Source organism: Cicer arietinum, chromosome 6 (genome assembly GCF_000331145.2).
Source record: "Cicer arietinum cultivar CDC Frontier isolate Library 1 chromosome 6, Cicar.CDCFrontier_v2.0, whole genome shotgun sequence".
Classification (NCBI taxonomy): domain Eukaryota; kingdom Viridiplantae; phylum Streptophyta; class Magnoliopsida; order Fabales; family Fabaceae; genus Cicer; species Cicer arietinum.
In genome coordinates this window covers 56,084,352-56,109,687 of record NC_021165.2, presented here as the reverse complement: position 1 = coordinate 56,109,687, position 25,336 = coordinate 56,084,352, and the positions used below count along the sequence as shown (strand labels likewise).

Below are 25,336 nucleotides of genomic sequence, written 5' to 3'. Positions count from 1 at the left end.
TAGCTTATAAGCTATAAGCTTTGTTTGCTAACAATCATTAATGAACTTATAGTTTATAACGTTTTTAGATAAGCAAATTCAACCAACTTATGAGCTTATAGCTTATAGCTTATTCCGTACTAGTTTGCCTTTATTATTTTGACTAAAATTATTATTTATTCTTTATAATTTATTTATTAACAACTATCAGTCAATCACTATAAGCTAATTTTACTGAATAGAATCTTATTTGCCACAACAATAACAAGGTCATGATAGTCTTTGAACAATGATTGCACTCTTCACATTGTGGGTGCCATCCGACCAAATAAGTGATGAGGAAAAGACTTTTGTATTTGATTGTACTCCCCCAACAACAGTGACAACAAACGATTGTTTCTCATTTAATGATTTGAATGAGAGAAGTTTTGGTTCCACTGTAATATTGATTTTTGGATTATGGATGACAGTAGCCTTATATGTTGAGTTTGGAAAGCCAACGTTTGTCACTGTTCTATGAATATTGACTTGAAATTGCTTAAGATTAGGATTCACAGGAATCACGATTGTCGGATAGTTTAAATCTTTCACTAAAGATCTTTCTGAAGCTCCATTGCAACTTGAGTTTTCTCCACTAATCTGTTTAATTTTGTTAGCATCATAACCAAAATTACAAAGCATTTTCACATAATCTTCCTTGGTGATATCATAAATAAGTCCAGGGTTAATAGCTAGTGCTGGATTGATATTCCCAGATCCATAAGCAAATTCACCAGCCAAATCATAACTACCTTTCACTAATGTTGCCGTTGTCATGATGGACGATTTGATAGCTGCAGGTGACCAATCTGGATGAAATGATTTAACATATGCAGCAACACCAGCAACATGAGGACAAGCCATAGAGGTTCCATATTCAATGTTGTATTTCACCTTTCTATTGTCACCAAGTTCATCTGATGGTGATGCTTCGGGTGAATATGCAGCCAAAATATCCACTCCTGGAGCACTTATATCTGGTTTCATAATTTCTGCAACCTTAGGATTGGGGCCACGAGAAGAGAAAATGGCAACCTCAGGAGCTGTAGTGTCCTGAATAGTTTCACTCTTTAAAATCTCAGCTTCAGGGTATTTGGTGGAGTTTACGAAGGATTGAACACCAACAAAATCCTCTGTATCCAAGTTAAGTGAACGCCTTCGAGTGACTAGAGAAACTTGATTTTCAGTGTGTGGAACATTAAGTATTGTACCGATTGCACCTTTTGAATAAGCCAATTGTGCACCTATTGGTGATCCACACAAAACAAGCTTACCTTCCACTAGTTTTCTATCTACACAATCACACATTTCAGGGGATTTATGTCCTTCAAGGCAAGCTTCAGCGTTACGCACAGCTATTGGAAATTTAGTGCCATTTGAAGGGATAGTATTGATTGACTTTCCAATAATAGTCTTTCCATTTCCAAGGATGAGTTTATCAATGAATTGACGATCTATGGTAGTTGCAGCAACAGTAAATAACCAAGGTGCTACACTGGAAGTAGTACTTGGGTCAGGACCAAAGTTTCCTGCAGCATGTGTTGTAAGTATTCCCTTCTCCATGGCATGAAAAGAACCAATGGCAACAGGATCTTCAAAAAATTCAAAGATATGTTGGCTACCAATAGAGAGGGTTATGATATCAACTCCATCGGCAATGGCATCATCAAATGCAGCTAACAATTCCTCACCATTACATTTACCATCTGCACCACATATTTTGTATACAGAAATTCTTGAAGATGGGACTCCACCTCTTGCAGTGCCTTTTGCAAGACCATAAAAACTCACATCTTTAACCTCTCTTCCACCTGCTGTTGATGCTGTGTGGCTTCCATGACCAGCATAGTCTCTTGCACTATCATCTTCACCATAATTTCGTGCTCCAATAATCTTGTTGTTGCACTTGAAGTTTATACCACCTGCACAAACTCCCTTCCACTTTTTTGGAATAGGACCAAGACCTAATCATAAAAAAATAAACAACTTCAACGAACACACTCATCATATATATAGTTACAACAATTTTCTAATAATGTTGCATTTTTCTTCCTACGTGTAAAAAGTAATATTTCTCAATATCCCAACATATACATGTCAACCACCATTTATAAATAATAATAATAAATGAATAAAATATAATAATCACAAATTTTTATAATGAATTAATTAAGTATCATTTTAAATGAGATGAATATTACCTAAATACTAAATATATATAAAAAAATTAACTATGAATGTTAATTATGAAGATATTCTTTTTGTGACTAAAATATATATACCTCCGTCGTTGAAACTTTCGGATTCTGGCCAAATTCCAGTATCTATAACTCCAACTACTAAATCACTCTCAATAGTTTGATCTCTCTTGATTGATTGAGGAAATCCAAGGAAGTCCCACGACCTTGTTGTTTGAATGTGAAACTTTGGGCTTGGAAAAATTGAGACTACACCTTTCATGCTTGAAAGCTTTTCTCTTTGTTGATCATTGAGTATGGCAGCAAAACCATTGAAACTCCTCTTATAACTTCGAATTAAACGATATTCTACATCGCTGTCATCAATAACTTGTTGCAACATGTTAAGATGATGAGAAGATGGGGAATACGATTCTTCATTAGGAAGTGAGCCCATATATACAATGTGAACTTTACTACTTTCTTCACCAATTTCAATGGCATCACACAAAATTATTGATGCCAAGACCAAAGACACGAAAAAAAAGAATATAACATTATGCTTGGCCATTGTTTGTAGTAGCTAGTGAAATGGTAAATGCTTAGCTCAGTTCCAAATAATGTAATATATAGACAGAAAGTCCAAGTTATATCGTACTCTATACATAACGAAATATAGATAAAAAGAATATTTTAAAAAGTTGATATATCTATTTTAAAATTTAGTTTAAATATATAAACTTTTCAAACAACTATTTTATTATATTTCATTTTTGATAATATATATATATATATATATATTCTTTTTTATATAAAAATTGGAGAAAGACAGATTTTTTATCAATTAAAATTACATTGATAACTATTTTATAATAATGTTTGACCGGAGTTGTATTCTATTTTAAGCGGATATATTCATTACTATTAAGTGATCATGAAATGAAATGACCAAATATAATTTAGCATATATAAATTTAATAATCCATAAAAATAAATTTCTACTCTAATTAAAAATAATTGTTTATTTAATTATAAGGTAAAGTCAAACTTTTAAAGTTAGTTTAATTATACTGCAATTCAATGAAAAGGTAATTTTCAAAAACTATTAATGCAATCCTAAAATGGTCAAATGTAACTTAATATCGATATTCTGGCAAAAATAATTATGTTTATATTGTGAGATATAGTTATTAAACTCCTAAAAGTAATTTAATAACTAATCAAAAAGTTAGTTATAAAAATAATAGTTTTCGTAATTATTATGTATCATAAAGTGGTCAAATAGGATCTAATATATATACATATATATTAGTAAAAAAGTAATAACTTGTCTTTTTCTGAGCTATAGTTATTAAACTCTTAAAAAATAATTTAGTAACTATATGACAATTGAACTCAAAAAAAAAAATTAAATAACTATTAATGCTATCATAAAATGGTCAAATAACTATTATGTTCCTCTTAAAAATAATAATTTATATCTAATATATTACATGAAACTCCTTCAATGTCCATTAGCTTATCAACCAAGATATTTAAACTTTTTGAACTAACTCCTTCAATAACTATTGTGCATTTAACTTTACAGCTGATCTAAGATTTGATCTCGGTAATTGATGACAATAATTATAAAATCATTTGAAAGGGTTATGATGAAAATAATTAAAATATATCACTTATAAAAATTATATTAAAGCCCATTTTATTTGCATGCATAAAAATTTAATTTGTACGAAATGTGTACTATATCATTTATATAACATGACAATAATCAATATATCATTTGAATTGATGAAATTCAATATTTATAATGAGTTATAGAGTATAGTAATTCAGCTCTAAATTACTCGAGCAAATTGATCAATCAGCTACACATATTTGTGTGTATAGTTATAGTAACTATACTATAATCAATTGGTTTGAGCTAAGTGGCTAAAGGAGTGAAAGAATTAAAAAATCATGGATTAAACTCAGCTTGCGTATTAAAAAAATCTATAATATCATAAAATAGTCAACAACGATCTAATAATATATAATTTTTTTTATCAAAAAGTAAAAATTTATTCATCTTGAGGTATAGTTATTATTACATTTAAAGGTAATTCAATAATTATATGAAAATTGAATTAAAAAAATAGGCTAAATTACATATATGATCATTTAACTTAATTTCAAGTAACGTTTTAGTCCTTTACCTTTTTTTTCCTGATCTAGTCCTTTATTCCTAACAATATCAAATAAAGTATGAAAATATGAGTTTTGATTGAATTTTTTTTTGAATTTTTGTATAAAAAAGGATATCATTGTTGAAATTTTAAAACATAAAATATCAAATTGTCACTTAAAATTAAAATAACGGACCAAGTCGGAAAAAAAAAAAAGATAAAGGACTAAAATGTTACCTGAAATTAAGTTAAAGGACAACGAATGTAATTTAGCCTAAAAAATAATATGTTAAATAACTATGAATGCTATCTTTAACTCCTCGTTATAAAACTCCTCTCAAATATATTCATTATATATATTTTTTATACTATTGATATGATATTGATTAAAAAAATAAAATTATCTATTTTGAGTTCAAAAAATTAAATAAATGAAAAAATTATGGTTATATTGAGAATGTTTTCATTTGTTAAATATACATATTTTATATATAAATAAAAACTAAAGAATTTTTTTATAAAAAATGAAAATTAATACGGAAGTGACATTGAGAATAAGAAAAAACTTACATTAAAGATCGATTTAGGTTAAAACACTTTGTTATGTAAGAAACGAGTAGGAGTTGATTTTTTATTAATCTTAAGAATGATTGAGATTGTTTTTTTAATTAAAAAGGCCTTTCTAAATTGAATATACTACATAACATCTCTCTTAACTGATAATATTGACGATATTTTTAAGTTCGACGTCCAGGATTTGAATCGAGATCAAACTATAAGTTAATTATGGTAGACTTTATTATTTCTAAGACAAAAAATAAACATAAAAAATAAAATAAAAATTTTCTTTCTTTTTTCTTTTCAAACCACTCTATCAATGATATATGTTGCAAGGTCCCGGTTCCATATCTGTAAATTCTATTTTTATAGGCTTCTTCCGGTTCCATATTGGTAAAATAGTTAAGATACATATTCATCATTATTTGGCATATGTTTTCTTCTACTTTTTGATTTGGTAGCCATCACCAGTCAACAAATCAAATAGAAATAGGAGTAACTTGATTGATTTCTTCCGTGCACAATTCTAACGATAAAGGATCGTAAAAAAAGAGAAGAAAAATAAGCTAAAGCAAAGAAACCAAGTTTTAAATATAAAAAAATTGAGATGCAGGCTAAAACTCAAAATTAATTATGTATTATGCAGATGTAAAAACTAAATATGCCTTGACCTTCATTTTATTTGGCAATGAAAAAAGGAAGATACCCTCTTAGTTTACGGCAGACAAGATGCAAGGAAAACAAATCAGAGAAAGAGATATGTTAAGTCATGTGATTAATTGAAATCTATCTCAACCGTTAAATTTAATTTATATAGAATTAGACTATTGTGATTAAATATTTTTATTTCTCATATAATAATGAAGTGTTCTCACTAGTGTCGTTATATATATATATATATATATATATATTTAAAAGTGTATCAAATAAGACGAATTTGATAGTGAAAGTCAAATTTTGATCGCAAAACATCAATTGACTTCAAGAGTATGTCTAAAAACTTACTCTAAATATTGACAATTAATTTTATTTTATTTTTAGTAACGGCTGTGATTAATTAAGAGAATCGTGAAGTCTATCTACTCTTTGCATTTAAACATAGACCACATAAAGGGATATCCTTCAAATCCAAATTGTCGTGCTAGGATTTCCACCAATTTTATCCTTTGTCATCACAATGTCATCGAGATCACCTTAGCACAACTATTTGTCACCTATTTGTGAGGATAACATTTGTATAAGCCTCCATATTTTTCATTTGTTTCCTTTTTTGGGATGTCTGTAATCCTAAATCCCATAAGAAGAAAGAAAAAAAAAAGTTCATTCATCTTTATGTTAGTAATACATATTTCCATGTTGTCATTCCACAAAAGGGGACAAACCCCTTAATCTTTTTCTACTTGTACTTGCACATTTAACAACCAAATAACTGCTAAAACCACATTTATTCTTTATTGCCACCATTTCTCCCTTTTTCAACCTGATTTCCATGAGAAAACCTAGGTGGAGATTTTCTAAAAGAGTGAGTCTTAACAAGGCTCTAACTGCTCAAAGGTTCCCCAACCCCCTGAAGTTCAAACTAAGTATTTTCATTGGTGTAGGAGGTGTTGGCTTTTCAACACCTTATCTGATCACTTTTGTTCTTCTTCATCAAACCCTTGTGTTCCGTCTCTTTTACACCCCCTACATAAGTCCATAGACTCCCTTTCATATATTGTCACTTCTTCTAATTGTCTTTTACTCAAATCATCCATCAATTGCGTCAAATGCTCCCTCGTCCTTGTTGCCTTCTTCCTCGTCCATTTTCTAGGTGTTTTTTTTTATCTAGGATTTGGTTTTTATGTGTGAGCCTTTATCCAATTTGCCTAGTACTAGATTCAAAATAGCCACATTTCCCAAGGAATCCACCACACTTTCTACTTCACTTTGGGACTTTTCGTTTGCATTGTTTACTATAGGTTATAACTACTGCAAATCAGCATGTTCTACCACCACAACTTGTTCAACTTACACCTTTTTCTCTTGACCTTCATAAGTGACCCCTTTACAATTACTTGTGTCTGTTTAAAGGCTATTGCAAGATCAATAACTATTTTCTTTTTTAAAATCCCCAGTGTGTTTCGGTAAGGGAATATCCTTAACCATTGACCAAAAGGTACTTCTTTCTCCTCTATAACATCAAACACACACTAAACATGATATCTGGTCTAGAAGCGGTAAGGTAAATTAGGGATTCTATCATTCCTCTATAGGTTTTCTGATCAAGTTTTTTGCCTAAATCATCTTTTTCAAGTGAACATATATAGTGCATTAGTGTAGCCATAGGTTTGCAATCACTCATCTTAAACTTCCTGATAAACTTTTTTGTATATTTAGTTTGATGAATGTATATACCTTTTTGAGTTTGTTAAATTTCTATCCCTAAGAAGAACATAGTTTCTCCCATCATACTCATTTGAAATTCAACATGAATCAATTTAGAAAATTATTGACAAAGAGTGTCATTGGTAGATCCAAAAATAATTTAGGCAACATAAATTTGAATAATAAAAATGTCATCTCCTATTGGTTTTCTAAAATGTGTATTATCTACTTGTCTTCTTTCAAAGTTATTTTTAGACCACAAAGAGATTTGTTAAGTTTAAAAACATGATTTAAAAATTCAGAGCTTTCAAAAACTAGAGCTTGTTTAACATAGATTTATTCACTAATATAACCATTTAGAAAATCACTTTTAACATCCATTTGAAATAATAAAATGTTATTATTTGCAGCAAAAGAAATTAGTATACAAATAGCTTCTAACCTGACCACTGGAGCAAATGTCTCAGTCAAATCAATGCGTTTTTTATTGACTATAGCGTTGTGCAATAAGTCTTGCCTTGTTTCTAACCACTTCACCTTTTTCATTTAGCTTGTTTCTGAAAATCCACTTGGTTCCAATAATGCTATTCTTTGGTCTAGGTATTAGATCCAAAACATCATTTTTGTTAAATCGATTTAACTTTTCTTGCATTGTAAGAATTCATCCATCATCTACCAATGCTTCTGTCAAAACGTTAGTTTTGTTACAGGTGGTTTATGCTTGTTTGTAAAATAGAAACGTGTATTCTACTTCAACTAAATTGTTCAATTTATGTGATTTTTCTAGTTCCTCTAAATTTTTTAGAATCTGCAAAATACTTATCTAGCTTTAATTTTTAAGATCAAATTTTTGTTATCATAGTAAACATAATATCAAACAATAACAAAATTTAAAGAAAAATATAACCTATATGTCAACAGTTTCAGTTTCACTCTAAAAACTCTTTTAGTTCTTCTTTTCTGGTTTTCATATTCTGAATTTACATATCTAATTAGAGGGTATAGATTAAGGGATTTGAATTCTCATCCAGGTTTGTAGTCTTAATGAATTTGATTAGAGTGTTTAGAGAGGTCTCATGATTCTTATTATTCATTTGACACTTCTACTTCTGATGATGTATCAGGTTTCACTGGTAATTTTGGTTATGCTCATACTTCACATTCATCAAATGGTTCTTATTTTTTTGATAGTTCTGGTTCATCATATGATTATTCTTTTTATGATAGTTATGGTTCATCAATTGATTCTAGTTCTAATCTATGTTGTGCTGACCAGTCCTTCTTCCACGAGAGTCAGGTGTTGGGACATAGATCTTTTTCTCTTCATAATTGGTGTTTCAACATGGTTGCTTAGAACATCTGCAACATAAATATTTTTTTCTTTTGGTATCCAAATCTGATTGGGTGTTGGTTTGTTAGTCTTGAAAGGTGTCTTGTATTTCCTTGTATTTATCATGGGACAAGATAATTTAGAGTGACCTTTCTTGGAATAAACAGTACACAAAACATCACAATGAATAGGTTTAGGTTCAGTTACTATTTTTTCAAATCCTAAATCTCTTATACCATTTCTACTAACACCATAAATCAAATATGCATATTGTATTCTTTCCATACCATTAGCTAGAAAATCTTGGAATACTTTTTCATGCTTATCAGAAGATATCTTTTAAGATTTTATCTTTAAGTTCAGCATTATCAGTTTTCAGATTTGTATTTTCTATTTTAAGTTCAATTATATCAATTTTCATAGTTGCATTTTCAATTTTAAATTCATCATTTTGATTCTTTAAAACGTTAAATTTTCCAGTTAGGTTTGCATTTTCTTTCCTAATTGTTTTCAATTTTAAAGACAATTTGCTATTCTTATTTAAGAAATCATTTACAACAGTAATTAAATCATATCGAGTTAAGTCATAAAATACCTCAATTTCTTCATCTGCTGATTCACGGAATCCAGACATATTGTACCCTTGGATCTTCCCTCAAACATTTTAAAGTGCTCAGTCTTGAGACCAATCTCTGATACCAATTGAAAGCACAAACACGAGAAATTGGTTGAATTGTGTTTGACTAAGTTGATAGCATTTTGCTAATTTGATGAACGCTGGTTAGTTTTTATGAATTACTTAGATAAGAAGTAATCAGGTTCAGATGCAACAAACAATGAAAGCATAAATAATTGAACACATAGATTTATCCTGGTTCATCGCTAACTTGGCTACATCCAGTCCTTTCATTTATAAGGCTTTAATCCACTAATTCAAATACCTTGGATTACAAAGCATCTGCCCCTCCAAGCTAGTTTTCCCTAACAACCCTAGACTTTTGAGGATCTAACCACCTTGAGCTTACCAGCCAAGTCTTCTCAAATAGCCTCTCAACCCCAGACTTTTGAAAAACACAAACACCTTGACTCTACCAGCCAAGTCTTCTCCACACAACCTAACAACCCCAAATTTTTGAAGGCACACTAACACCACTATCAGGTTTGAATAAAAAGGTTTGAAACTTGAGTAGTTGCTTCTAACAAGTTGATTAGAACAAAAACTACCACACATTAAGAATTGATATTATATCTTCTTCAATTATAAATTTGAATTAAATCTTATTTTATATTTTCTTCAATTATAAATTTGAATCAAAATTTATTCTAGATTTTCATCAATTATAATTTGAAATCAAATCTTATTTTAGATTTTCTTCAATTATAAATTTGAATCAAATCTTATTATAGTTTTTCTTCAAAAACATGAATCATCTTTCATACTCTTTGAAGTCAAATATATTGTTCTCATAAAATACTTTTGTTAACATCAAAACTCTAAATGTAAAACCAACTTGGTTCCAACAGTCTCCCCCTTTTTTATGATGACAAAATTTGTATTTTTTATAACAACTTTTCTTTATATTTCTTTGACTCTCCCTAACTTAGATCCCCCCCTAAGTCTTAGTATCATTTTATCCCCATATTATCAAATATATTTCTCCCCCTTTTGTCACCAGACAAAAAGATTTAAAAGTGAAACATTGTCTCCCTCTTTTTCCATAGTTTTTTTTTTCTCTTTTTTTTTTTAAATAAAATATATAACATAATAAAATAAAATATAATAACTAGTATAAAAGTAAACTACATTAAGTAATCACAACATCAATCAGGTATGAAGGTAAGGTCTAGATTTTTTTTGATGAAGTCAAACCTATCTTCAGGTAGTGGTTTGGTGAAAATGTCAGCCCATTGGTGTTCAGCCTCTACAAACTAAATGTTTTAACACCTATTTTTGAACAAAGACCCTAATGAAATGGTATTTGATCTTTATGTGTTTAACTCTAGAATGTAGGATACGGTTAGATTTTAGGATTTTAGGATTCAGTAGTCTTCAAGTTGATGCTTCATCCAAAGTAGTTGAGAACTTGCAGAAATGTACTCAGTCTCTGTTGTTGACATTGCAATAATGTTTTGTCTCTTACTTGACCAAGATATCCAATTTTCACCTAAAAAGGTGCAGTTGCCACTAGTTATCTTTCTCTCAAGTTTATCTCCATGATAATTAGAATCATAATATCCACTAAGTTTGTAATTAGGAGATTTCTTGTAAAACAAGGTAAGGTTGGTAGTGTCTTTTAGGTATCTAAGGATTCTTTTAACAATAGTTAAATGTGATTCTCTATGGTCATCTTGAAATCTTGCACACACACACACACACACACTAACTATGATGTCAGGTCTGGAAGCAGTAAGGTAAAGTAGGGATCATATCATTCCTATATACGGTTTTTAGACAACTTTTTCGCTTGAATAGTCTTTTTTAAGTGAACAAGTAGGATGCATTGGTGTAGCCATAAGTTTGTAACCACCCATCTTAAACTTCCTAAGAAGATCTTTTGTATATATAGTTTTATGAATGTATATACCTTTTTTACTTTGCTGAAATTGTATCCTTAAGAAAAACTTAAATTCTCCCATCATACTCAATTAAAATTCCAGCTGCATCAATTTAGAAATTTTTTGGCAAAGAGTGCCATTAGTAAATCCAAAAATAATGTCATCAATATAAATTTGAATAATAAGAATGGCAAGTCCTATTTATTTTCTAAAGAGTGTATTATCAACTTGTCCTCTTTTAAAGTTACTTTTAACCAAGAAGTTACTAAGTCTATCATACCATGCCCTAGGTAATAGTTTTATATCATACATAGATTTCCTAAATTTAAAAACATGATTTGAAAATTCAGCACTTTCAAAACCTAGGGATAGTTTAACATAGACTTCTTTACTTATATAACTATTTAGAAAATCACTTTTAACATCCATTTGAAATAATGTGGTGTTATTATTTCAGCAAAAGAAAGTAGAATATGAAAAGCTTCTAACCTAACCATTGGAGCAAATGTCTTAGTCTAATCAATGTCATCTTGCTGATTGTAGCATTGTGCGACAAGTCTTGTCTTGTTTCTTACTATTTCACCTTTTTCATTTAGCTTGTTTCTGAATACCCACTTGGTTCCAATAATGTTCTTCTTTGATCTAGGTACTAGATCCCAAACATCATTCCTTTTAAATGCGTGTAACTCTTCTTGTATTGCAAGAATCTATCCATCACCTGTCAATGCTTCATCAACAGTGGTAGGCTCAATTGACGAGAGTTTGTAGAAAATCCTTTTATGATAAAAGGTAAAGTGTAAAAATCATCTCAAAAGGTTGAAAGGTAGTTTGTTGAAATCCTTTTTGGGCAGAAAGGTAAAGTTGTGTAACAGATCAAGATTGATATGAACTGATGGTGTAAAAACCAAGAATGTGACGACTGGACGTAACCCGTATTGGGTGAATCAGGATAAATCTCTACATGATTTCTCTCCTCTTATCTATACTTATTTATAGTCTTTTGAATATTGAATTAATTAGATAATTTAAATTGTGTGTTTCTTACTAACCAAGAATGTTCTTCGTTTTCTGTTTTCAAAACCAAGAACATTCTCTGTTTTCACAACCATGATCAATCTTGAGTTAAAATCTTTAAGTTTTAACAGGAAATTTTAAAAATGTGAATTTACAATTCAAACCCACCTTTCTTGTAAATTGACATTGCTACTTCACCATTGACCATACACAATGGCTAGTGTTTCAATTTGGTTGCTTAGAATATCTGCAACATAAACAATTTTATTCTTTGGTGCCAAAATCTAGTTGGGTCCTAGTTTGTTAGTTCTTAAAGTTTTCTTGTCTTTCCATGTGGTTAGCATAGGACAAGATATTTTAGTGTGATCTTTCTTATAGAAAATAGTAATTAAATCATCAGAGGGAACAAACTTAGGTCAATTACTTTTTCTTGAAATCCTATTCTTCATTTACCATTCCTACTAACAACATAAATCATGGATGCATACTTACTTCTTTCCATACCATTATCAAGAAAATTTTGAAATACTTCTTCATGTTTATCAAAGTTACATGTGGTATTTTCATTTGATGTTGAACTATAATGATTTTTCAGAGTTAGATATTCACCCTTAAGTTCAGCAATATCAATATTCAGATTTGCATTTTATGTTTTAAGTTCAGTAATATCAGTTTTTCATAGTTGCATTTTATATTTTAAGTTTAGTAATATCAGTTTTCAGAGTTGCATTTTCTGTTTGAAGTTCAGTAATATTAGTTTTCATAGTTGCATTTTCTGTTTTCAATTCAACACTTTGATTATTTAAAACATTAACTTTTTCAATTAGGTTTGCATTTTATTTCCTAAGTGTTTTCAAATTTAAAGACAATTTGTGATTTTTATTTAAGAAATAAGTAATCGGATTAAGAGGCAACAAATAATGAGAGCATAAACAATTTGGCACATAGATTTATTCTGGTTCACAACTAATTTGGCTACATCTAATCCCCTCATTCAGAATACTTTAATACAATAATTCAAATACCTTGAATTACAAAGTGTCTAACCCTCTAAGCCAATCTTCTCAAACAGCTTGATAACCTCATACTTTTGAGGAACTAACCACTTTGACCCTACAAGTCAAGTTTTCTTCCAACAATCTGAAAACCCCAGATTGAAAAAGGAACTAAACCATTATCGGGTTAGATACAAAAGATTACAACTTTAAGTGTTTGCTTCTAACAAAGCAGATAATAATAATAATAATAATAATAATAATAATAATAATAATAATAATAATAATAATAATAATAATAATAATAATAATAATAATAATAATAATAATAATAATAACAACAACAACAATAATAACTCTCACGCTCTAAGAACAAAATACTTAGAAAATATTTATAACTTGAACAAATATTTCTCTCTATGAACTATAAAAAATAACTCTGGAATTTTGAGCTTTGAATTCTTCTCCTATTTTATGATTTTCGATTATCTTTTTGTTCAGCCTTGAGTATCTATTTATAGTTAAAATTTTGGTTCAAATTAGTTTTTGTTTAATTATGAATTGTATCTTCATTCCTAGTTTGGTCAACAATGATCTTATTCAAAAATAATTTTGAACAAGATGTTTTTTGATAATATGTTCCTTAGTCAATTCTTTATTTCTGAATCTAATCTATGTAGTTATTCTATATTGATTATGTTCGTATTTTGTTCATATTGAGTTTGTAAATTCTTCAGGTTGATATTGTTCATATTTTGTTGTAGAAAAATCTTGATCAAATATTCTTCAAATTTTGACCATATCTTCTTTTCAATTTAGTAAAAGATTTTCTTCAATTTATAAATTTGAATCAAGTCTTAGTCGGTGCTTTTAGAGATCGGTGCTTCTATAAGAAGATTCTCTCTATTCACTTTTTTGCAGGTTCCACTAATAAATTATATTAAAATAAATAACTATTTGTTGAAATATAACAATATAAAATTATTAAAAAGTTAATAAATCTTTTTGAAGTGTCAAATTATAGAGAGAACGGTGCTTTTTCGACATTATGACTAAAAAGTTATAACATATGTAATTTATATACGTAGAATTTATTTAAGCACCTAACTTGGGGAACTTCATTGTAGACGCTATTAGCACCCTTATTTATCCATGTATGTGGTCCTATCCTAACTAGCCATAAACCACCACACGTTTCGTTATTTTTACATTGTGAACTAATTTTGAAAAGTATTGAAATGTCACAATGTTTATTACATTTTTCAGCAAAGCTTGTAAAACATTTTGTAAGTAACCTAAAGTCATTGTTCATACTCCATGAACAATGTTACACAATAGTCTTCGTGTTATACAGCACATTCACAATCGTTGTTATTAAAATATTATACATAGTGTTAATGTTTAATTTCCAACTAAATTCCTAGAGTTGAAAAATCCCATCTTGTATAATTAGAGGGTACGAAGTATCAGTAGCAAATGGAACAAAGTTGGTGACTGAAGTATTCTCCAAAACCTGTAAAATACAGTGACATGAATTAGAATACTTTTGTGTGATTAAGGTTTAGTAACACTGTTTCTAAAGAAAATGCTTAATTAATTACTTAATAAATTAAATAGAAACAAATATATTACCAGATCGTGGAGATATTTATTTGCCGCCTTAAGTGTTCCCTCCTTGAATAGAAAGGGTAAAAAGTTGACTTAGTAATTAACAGAATATTTAGTGTTAACATGTGTCTTTAGCATTGATGTTAAAGATTTTAAACATAGAATTTTGTTGTTGAAAAAAAAATATTTTTTGAACTTTCAAAGAGTTAAATCTATAAATTTTAAAATAAAATTTTCATATTTGATATCTTAAAATATAATCTTAGAACATAGGTTAGCATTTGACTAGTAGATATTATATATAAAAAATAAGAAAATAGTAAAATATATTTTGTAACTATATATATAATCACTATCATTATCATCAATACATAATAATAAGGTAATCAAGTGATTTTCTTTTAATGATTAATAAACTTCAATTAAGAAATTTTATTCGTAGACTCAGATTTGAATCTTACTTGAAACAATTTTGAGTTAGACTTTAATTATATTTAAGACGAATTACAAATTATTAAATTCTATTTTTTTTTTCTTGAGAATCGGAGAGTTTAATAAAAAAAATTAATGGTATTGTATTTTGAGTTATCATGAGATGATCCTTGGATCATACATATCGACATATATGTGTCATGTGTTCTCTATTACCAATAAGACAATGTCATATTTTTATTGATAGTTGACTTTGTAGAATCGTTTCTCAATTTTGTTTCATTGTTCTGAAAAACGTGTTTCTTTTGTCTTGTTAGAATAAAAAATATATAAAACAAAAAAAATAAGCGAAAACTATATAAATGTGGGATATTGTGGGGTCCAGTGGATGTGCGAGATGGCTACAAGAATATTGAACTGTTTAATGTTTCCCTTATGCTAAAATGGAAATGGAGATGCCTTATTGATGAAGGTTCAATTTGGCTGATGACTTGTTGCTACAGAATGATAGGGTACAATCAAATAAAGACTCTATTTGATGGAGAAACTTAAAATTAATTGAAAATAATTAAGGCTGATGTGCAATGATTCAGCAAGGAACCGATTGATTTTCCGAGGAGAGTGTGCTAATTTTTATGGGATTACTATTCACATTAATGTTCTTTCTTGGGGATGGTTCATCATGAGGGATTGAAAAAACGAGACTATTTTTCTAATTGGTGTAATTGTCCTCTTGAATGTATTAAAATGGTTTAGCACTGTTGTAGTTAATTGATTAGTATTGTGCTTTAATATTGCTTGAATTTTTGTTGTAATGGTTTTTTAGTTAAATTTGTATTCTCAATAATATATTTTGTTTATAAAAAAAATATATATCCTAAATATCACTCCCTTAACTTAATTTATGTTAACGTTTCAGTTATTTATCTTTTTTTTTTTTTCTTGATCTTTTATTTTAAATATAAGTTATAATTTAATCTTTTATGTTTTAAAATGTCAACAATGTTATCCTTTTTATTACAAAAATTCAAAAAATTCATTAAAATAATATTTTCATTCTTTATTTGATGTGTTTATAGATAAAAATATGAGTTTATTGAAAGATTTAGTTATGAATTTGATGAAATGCGTTATATTGAGGATGATAATTAATTTTATGAGTTTTGTTTAAAATTTTTGATGAATTTTTTGAATTTTAATTTGCTAAAAAAAAAAAGGATAACATTGTTATATTTTAAAACATAAAAGATCAAGTTGTCACTTAAAATTAAAATAAAGGAAATAATCGAGAAAAATAAAATTAAAGACTAAAACATTATCTGAAATTAAGTTAAAGAATTACATGTGCTATTTAGTCAAAAATATAAATAAGAAAATTGATATTCGTATGTCTTCAAATATGAGATGAAGATCTAGTTATTGATGTTGTTAGATAATGATGGGAAATAGGATATTCTTCTTTTGATTAGAGTTTTTTTTCTTAAAATCAACTATTGGAGTTGTAACCTGTTGCGTTAATATTTTTTCATAAATTTTTTTGTCTTTTTTCTCAAAAATTTTGAAAATTAACTCAAAATAATATATAGATATGCCATTATATCGTTTTTAGCACTAATTAATATTAAAATTGTTTAGCAATGTCGTAGTTGACTAGTATTGTGTGGTTTAATATTGCTTGAACTTTTGTGGTAATGGTTTTGTAGTGTACTTTGTACTTTCAATAACATATTTTGTTTATCACAAAAAAAATATATGCAAAATAATTGATGTAGTTTACAAAATTTGTGTAGATATTCCTAATCCATTATAATAATTTTTTTTTAGCCGACACTTTTTTGTTCCAATAGATATATCGTAGTTGATGATTTGATCCTTTAAAATGGTCAAGTATTTTTATCAAAAGTTTTGACAATATAGCTGTAGCGGGTCTCATTGATGTTGTTAGATAATAATAATATATAGTTTATATTCTTTTTAAGATTAGAGTTTTTTATTTTATTTTTAAAATTAACTATTGGAGTTGTAACCCTTAATATTTTTTCATATAATTTTTTTTTTTGAGATTTTGAAAATTAGCTCAACATAATATATAAACATGCTATAAACTCGTTTCTAAAAATGATGTTCATCAGTAAAAATAAATAAAAATTAATAAGTTTTTGCTAACCTTATCTCTGAGAGCTTGAATTTCTTGTAACATGATGTTCATCTGTGGTACATAGTCCGCGACACAGTTATTCATTTACGTATATCCAACACAAAAGGTGATTCGCAAATATAAAATATACTAAAAATACCATGATTAAAAGAGTTTATTTATGGTACCTTCATTGTGCGAACATGATACATCCAGTTTTCAAGATTCTTCTCTAGAACTTGTAATTCATCCATTTTCAGTGTCCCTAATCCCCCTCCAAACAAATACCTGCCAATAATGTCGTTTAATTTTCTTTCTTCTTTGGTGAGTCCTAGCCTACTTTTAAAAATATGTGGGTAATTTATTAAACAATTGATGAAAATTAGCTACATAAATAATTAAATTTGTGAGTGGCGTGCCCTAATTAACTTTTACTTTATTTGTTTATGTAACTAATTTTTATTAATTGTTGGATAAATTACTCACAATTCTTCAAAGATACCTTAGAAAAAACTTTCGTTCTTTTAAGAAGATGCATATATATGTTACTACATTCGTCTTTAAATATAAGTCTTTATAACCAAAATCATTCAAATTAAAAAAATTGTTAATTGTATTAACTTTTTTTAGAGTAGATATTATTTTTACATGTTTACCTTTGAATAGAGAAAAATTAGTTGATATTAATATTATAGTATTGATTGTTGGTTATAGAAAAATGTGTAAATAAATTAAGGATATATTAGTAAATATATAATTAAATTAATTATAAAATGACAAAGAAATTTACCAAGAGATTCTATATATAGGAACAAAATTAGTACTCATATTGTTTTAATGGAATACGTGATTAAGTGTTCATTAATTTATATAAGCTAGCAAATTTTTAATATCTTTAATTATCCTTTTACTAAAATATATTAATTATCATATATTGAATAATCACAAATTCAATATTATTAAAATTGAAAAAATAGATAAATCAAAATAACATAAATACTCATGCCTATAAATATATAGTGTGGACGATTAAATAATTAACTTGATATATAAATTGAAGTTGATATGTTAATTTAAATAAAAAAAAACAAACCATAAAATCAAATAACATCAAATAAAAAGGAGGATCAAATTAGAGATAGAATAACAAGAAACATGAAAGGAAAGAGATAGAATAACAAGAAGCATGAAAGGAAAATCACATGTATGTGAAAACCATATCTACGTATACCTGATACCCTTTTGCAATGTTTCGATTTCTTGTTTTAGCACATCGGTTTCCTCTTTAGCATCCTAAAGATGAACAAATTATCAGGATCAATATTGTGACAATTCTGAACAAAGTTAGCAGGATCATGGTTATATATATTATTATTATAAATATTAAATTATATATTTATATTCCTTCGAAAAATTATTCAATTATATAATTGTTTATACGTGAGATTGTAGAGTAGTACTGCATGCTTGAGTTTATCAATTTGTACTTATTTTTCCTCATGTACTTTACGGGAATAGTTTTCTAGAATTAAAGTGAATGCAAAAAATTTAAGCAAATGTGTGCAACAACAAAATTATAAGCACATAAAATGTAATGTTAGTTCATGTAGCAAATAACATTCCAATTTTTTCTTTTGTTAGTATAAAAAAAATTCCAATTTTTATTTTCTTTCTAACTGCACTAGTACTTCCTTTGAAATTTATAAGAAAAAATAACTAGCTTCGGCATATACATATTGTAAATAAGGGTTAATTTTATTTAATATTTGTACGTAATAAAAAATAATTGTATTTCTCATACTATATAACATTTCTTTTTACTTAGTTGTATTTGGAACTTATTTCATTGAAATTTAATTTTACGAGAATGACATTAAATATGGTAAAATTAATTAAATTTTTCTTATATTTTTTATTATATTAGAGTTTGGAGTAGTATTTGACGACAATTTCTTTAATTCCATAATATTAATTAACCAATTATTTTTTATTATGAAACACTATATTGTATAAGCAATTGTAAATAAAGGCCCCTTTGATGGTAGAATATAATAGCTAGAGAAAGATAAGACAAGATAGTTGGGTATGCTAGATTATAATAAACACATTACGAGGTCTTATCCTACAAACGTATTTGATATATACATATCGTATAACAAACAAGACAATACATATATTGTTGTGTTATATGTTTAATAAATAATTATTAGCAACACACTTCTTAAAATACTTTATTTGATAATACTTTATTTGATTATATGGTATAACAAACAAGACAATAAATAATTGTTAGCAACACACTTTCTAAATTACTTTATTTAATTGATTAAAATATATATAAGTCCTATTTATATATGAGTCTTATATAAATTTAGTGGAAATTATGTTTATTTTAACTAATTAAAGAGAGTATTTTAAAATGTGTGGTAAAGAATATATTGCTAATATTATTTATTTATTTATTTTAATCCTTGAAATATATGTTATGCTGGAATTTTCCATGTAATATGTAAAAAAATTCATTTGAGTCGTATAAGGATTAAAAAGCATATTACAAGATGATTCTACTATAAATATTTTTAAACAAAAATTAAAGTACAAAAATATCACAGATTTGTTTTCCCAACTAGGATAATACCCTATAATTAGCACCTATCACCTTAAAAAGTTTATTTAATAAATATGAAAAGAAAAAAATATGGTGACCAAAACAAAATAAAGTAAGGACCAAACAGAAAACATAATATATTTGTAAGAATTAAAAACAAAAGCAAAACAAAAAATTACATAAACTATAAACGCATTATAATATATTTGTGAAGACCAAAAACGTATATCAATCTAATATAAATTATATTTTAATGACCAATACCTTTTATACAAACTAACATTTTTCATTTGTTAAACTTTTTTTTTTTCAATTAATTTTAGGTTTAATTTTAAATATTTTTATTTCATTAATTTTAAATTTTTAGATTATATAAAATGAAAATTACTCTTGTGATAAAATAAACACAATTTATGAAAAGCTATTATTTTAAATTTTATATTATTTATATTTATATTCTTAATATTTTAATGCATTTATAACTTTTAACATCAATTTTTTTTTCATAAACAAATTAAATTTACATTTTAACTTCATTTATAATATATTTTTATTTTATTTTATAAGGGTAAAATCAAAAAAAGTTATTTTCTTAACCTATCAAAATTAAAATATCATATATTTCTTAGATATATATTGTCCATAAAAAGAACCCTAAAAGGGATGACTCATAGAACACAATGGCTCTTGTATTTGACATTAACATGCCACATATATGACTCTCCTTACTCTCTCGAAGTGAAGAAAATGTAATTTCATTCTTAAAATTTCATTCAAAATTTAAAGGTTAATTAATCTATGATGTTATTATTTCCTTCTAGATTTTTCTTTAAAAAAACACTAACGTGAATAGTAAGATGCTTTCTCCATAATTAAGAAAGATTTGCACTAGTTTTTTTGATAAGCAAAATGATTTAATTAAGAACGTATTTGGTACAAAACACGGAATCAAAGACATTAAGATTTATATTGTAACAAAATAAGTTTGAAAGTTTAGTAAAGAGAAAAACTCTTTACAATTTATATTGTTTGATTGACAAAGATTATAAATCAACTTGAGATGTTCTATATATAAAGAGTATGTGAGAATTAACAATCTAACTACCTAACTATTTATAAACAACCACAAACAAACTCTTAAAGGACTTGTATCTAACTCATAATAAAATGGTAATTAACTTCTTAAACAATCATAATTTCTTTTAAAAAAACACTTCCAAAACAGTTACTATTGCAATGTATGTGACTAATGATCTCAAACTCTCTCTTTTGTCCAATATATTTTTTTAAACTAAGATTTACATTACATTAAACAATCCGATTCAATTCCAAACTTTTCCCTTTGTTATACATATAAATTGTTGGACAATGAAATGCATGACACCTAAACCCCCTTTAAATAATTTGGTAAGCTAGAATTCATAGTATACCATTACAAAACCCGACATACTTTATCTCATAGATTCAAGTCTTACATGTGTCAAACCAAAACAGAGACAGAACAAATTAAATCATACAATTTATATACTTGACCACCAGCCAAATGTATTTATATTATTTTCATCAACACTATCATAATATTTTATTATTTTAATATTCATTGATGATAATGCACCAATTAAAGCATCTAATGCCAAACATCACTACTTTCTTACATATTATAATATAACAAGCATATGTTTTTTCCCTCTAAAAAAAAGCATATCTAATTTTTCCATTTCATAAATTCTACAACATTTATTTTATAATATTGTTTTTACAATTGCACACTTAGCATATATATAGTATTTAGCTAGACATACCAGAGGACGTGGTTCAGTGATAGCTTCAGATTGAGTCCCTCGTGTAAACTTCAAGTATTTCTCTATTAACCCTTGCATGGTCCTTAATTTCATACGTAAAAAACCAAAAAACCAAAAATCATAGTAAAATTTCCATAAACCAAAATATAATGTTTGTTCACAATTTGAACCCTCAGTATACCATACGCACAGAGCATCCAAATAAGATTCTATTAACTTATTTTGATTCTCTGCACCACTTTACATAGTATAACGTGTGCTGCTGACAATTCATTTGTCAGCAACACACAATACTACGTGCAAAGTGTTATAGAGGATTGAAATATATTCATTTGAGTAAATTATTCGAATGAAAGAGAGATACCCTTTGGTGGCGAGTTCATAGAGCTTTCCATGAGCGGAGAAAATGACGAGACCAATTTCAGCATCACAAAGCACAGAAAGCTCCTTAGCCTTCTTCAAAAGCCCTGCTCGACGCTTACAAAAGGTTACTTGTCTATGCACCGGATTCTCAATTCGTTTCAACTGAACCTTTCCACGAGCCATGTCGATGTTAGAATTTCAATGAATTTGAATTAAATTGAATAATAAGGCTTTGGTTTTTTGGTGTGCTTCTATGCACACAACCTCCCACTAGTTTGAACTAGCTTCGAGGTTGTTGCAAAAATTAAGAGGTTAGTACTCTTCCTCTAGAGTTTCTTACTCATTTTGTGATAATTGAAGACCTTATATAACATCATAAAATTTTCCTGCCCACAAAGGAATCGTTACTTGGTAAAATTAATTAATTAATTTAATGCTAACACTAACAAATGTGTAATTAATTATAATTAACAAGTGTTAGTAGCCAACTTTACACCACATTAAGTTTTGATTAGTCTCTCATGTATTAATTAATTATCACTTAGTTAATGAATTTGATGATACGTCAAATCAAAGCATGTGATACTAAAGTCTGTCTGGTCATTTCAGCTTTTAGAATATGGTTTTATCAAAACAAAAAATAGAATATGGTTCATTTTGTTAAAATATTTGTGTGCAAAGGCTTTATTCTAGTGCTATTGGTGGAAACTGTGCAATGTTTTATATCGTGCATGACATAAAAGGGCCAAGGGAAGTAATAATATATACTCTGCTCTGCACTTGTAAAGGATCTCTTTTTTTAATAAAAAAATTAACTAGTAAAGATTTCGGGCAAAATTTACAAAGAGGAATGGCTCTTAAGAATCCTAGTTGAGCTTAAGAAATAAATAAATAATTAAAAAGATAAATAAAACTTGAAATAATTATTTAAAAAATTATTACATAATTAGAATATGATATATTTTTATACAGTGCTATTAATGTAATTAATTTAAAAAATTTCACATAATCACAAATATTTTTAATTACCTCTAATAATGGTGCGGTGAGAGACGAGCATTATTTTACAAATTTCTTGAAGAGGAGCAGATTGATATGTGGTGGAATTGAGAGTAGGATTGAGATGTAAGCCACTACCGGTGGAGTTTGTGGAAGAAGAAGAGTTCAATGCTACGATCGAAATTGAATTTATTACAATTTTAGACAAAAATAATATATGAAAGATAAATAAAGAAATATATATTGAAATAATATTAAATAATAAGATAGTTGTTCAAGTATATCAAATGATACATAAGACATAGGATTACAGTCTATGAGTATTAATTAGTTATTATAACTAACTAACTATATTAACCAACTAACTAATATATATGTTTAATACCCTCTTGCAAACTAAAATGTGTTTACTATATTTTTAGTTTGAAAATTACCAAAAAGAAATGTTGAAAATACATCTACTACAAAGAATAAGAAATATTGAAAAAAAAATTAACCATCATAAATTTCTTTATGGGTAGAATCTAAAATGCCAATTGATGATAGAAAAAAGAAATTTTTCTTAATCAAATTTTTTTTTTGTAGAAGCCAATTAGCCGAATTATATCACCAAACTTTTATGTTCTAGAAAAAATTTGACAAATATTTGATCTTGAACAAAGAACCTAATGAACAACTTTTATTATGAATTGATAAGATGCAACTTTGATCAGTACATTTTGCTGTTGAAGAATTTCTCGAAAGGTGAAAAAGAGGAGGAGGATGTTGAAGGTGCAAACATGAGAACGGAGGTTGAATTGTGTTTGCCAAATTTGATAACTATTTGATAATTTATAAATAAATAAATAAACTAGTACGGTTTTGGTGACTTACTTGGAGTAGAAGCAATCGGATTCAAAGACAACAAACAATGAAAGCAAATAATTTGACACATAGATTTATCCTAGTTCACAATTAACTTGGCTACATCGAGTCCCCTCATTCAGAAGGCTTTAATCCAATAATTCAGATACCTTGAGGAACTAACCACTTTGACCCTACAAGCCAAGTATTCTCCTAACAACCTGCAACCCAAGATTGATGAAGGAACTAAACCACTATCGAGTTGGATACAAAAGATTTGAACAAGTATTTGCTTCTAACAAAAAACTGATAATAATAATAATAACCATCATACTCTTAAAAAAAACACTTGGAGAATATTTCTTATTCGAACAAGTCTTTGGCTCTTTGAAATCTAAGAATACTTTTTTCTGCTTTTCGATAATTTTCTTCTTCAGTCTTAAGTATTTATTTATAGTTAAAATTTGAGCTTCACTTTAGTCCTTGTTTAATTCCGAATTGTATTTTTGTTCAGATTGCATTTGTAAATTCTCCATATTGATTATGTTCCTATTTTGTTTAGATTGAGATTGTAAATTATTCAGATTTATTAGGTTTGTATTTTGTTCATATTGCATTTGTAAATTTTTCTTATTGATTATGTTCATAATTTGTTGTAGATAAATTTTGATCAAAGCTTCTACTAATTTTCACAATATCTTCTTTCATACTATTTGAAGTCAAATATAATGTTCTCATAAAATACTTTTGTTTTCATAAAAACTCTAAGTATAAAATCAACTTGGCTCCAACATATGTGATGGTTGTGGGGGAGGAGGATCGACTATGTCCGTCATTTGAAGAAATAATGGTTTCTTTTTTGACATAATTTTTTGTTTGCAAACATGTTGTCCTTAATATTTATTGTCTTATGGTTCTTTTATCCTCATCATGATTAAATAACTATAACATCGAATTTTAAAGAAAAATAGAAGAAAATGAACAAATTGTTCAAGCCATATTTGAGTGAAGATCGGTTGTGCTGTGCAAGAAGATGAAGAAAGTGTTGGGACAAATTACAAAGGAAATTGAAAATTAAATTCACACTGTAACAATGCAAGAAAAGAATGACGAGAAACAAAAGTTTATTAATTTCTCTAAATGAACTTGCATACACACACATTTCCTTTTATAGCACATAACCAATTAGAACTGTTCTAACTAACTTGATTAACAAATAACTTAGTCACCACTAACTAACAGATTTGAGTTACACAATATTTCTCAACACACTTCCTTCATTCACGTTTGTTAATAACATCACTCTAAGTTCTTCAAATTTTCCCTTATTCAGTGGTTAGATCAACACATCTACCTCTGGAACTTCT

General features: G+C 27.6%; 2 protein-coding genes across 3 annotated transcripts; both read right to left on the bottom strand.

Moving 5' to 3' along the window:
• Positions 1-223: 223 nt before the first annotated feature.
• Positions 224-2,766, bottom strand: LOC101509270 (subtilisin-like protease SBT4.3). Its single transcript, XM_004514471.3, has 2 exons — positions 2,301-2,766; positions 224-1,982 (listed from the first exon to the last, which is right to left on the bottom strand). Exons 1-2 carry the CDS (start codon positions 2,764-2,766, stop codon positions 250-252), a joined length of 2,199 nt encoding a protein of 732 aa, XP_004514528.1. The 3' UTR covers positions 224-249.
• Positions 2,767-14,408: 11,642 nt separating this feature from the next.
• Positions 14,409-22,481, bottom strand: LOC101508958 (agamous-like MADS-box protein AGL12). Of its 2 annotated transcripts, XM_004514470.4 has the most exons (7): positions 22,129-22,480; positions 21,765-21,846; positions 18,586-18,647; positions 17,543-17,642; positions 17,385-17,426; positions 14,810-14,851; positions 14,409-14,690 (listed from the first exon to the last, which is right to left on the bottom strand). In XM_004514470.4, the coding sequence occupies exons 1-7, from the start codon at positions 22,308-22,310 to the stop codon at positions 14,598-14,600; spliced, it is 603 nt and encodes a 200-aa protein (XP_004514527.1). In that variant the 5' UTR covers positions 22,311-22,480; the 3' UTR covers positions 14,409-14,597. The 2 variants fall into 2 exon arrangements, with proteins under 2 accessions (XP_004514527.1, XP_012575382.1); XM_012719928.3 differs by lacking the exon at positions 14,810-14,851 and having other exon boundaries at positions 22,129-22,481.
• Between the last annotated feature and the right edge of the window lie 2,855 nt (positions 22,482-25,336).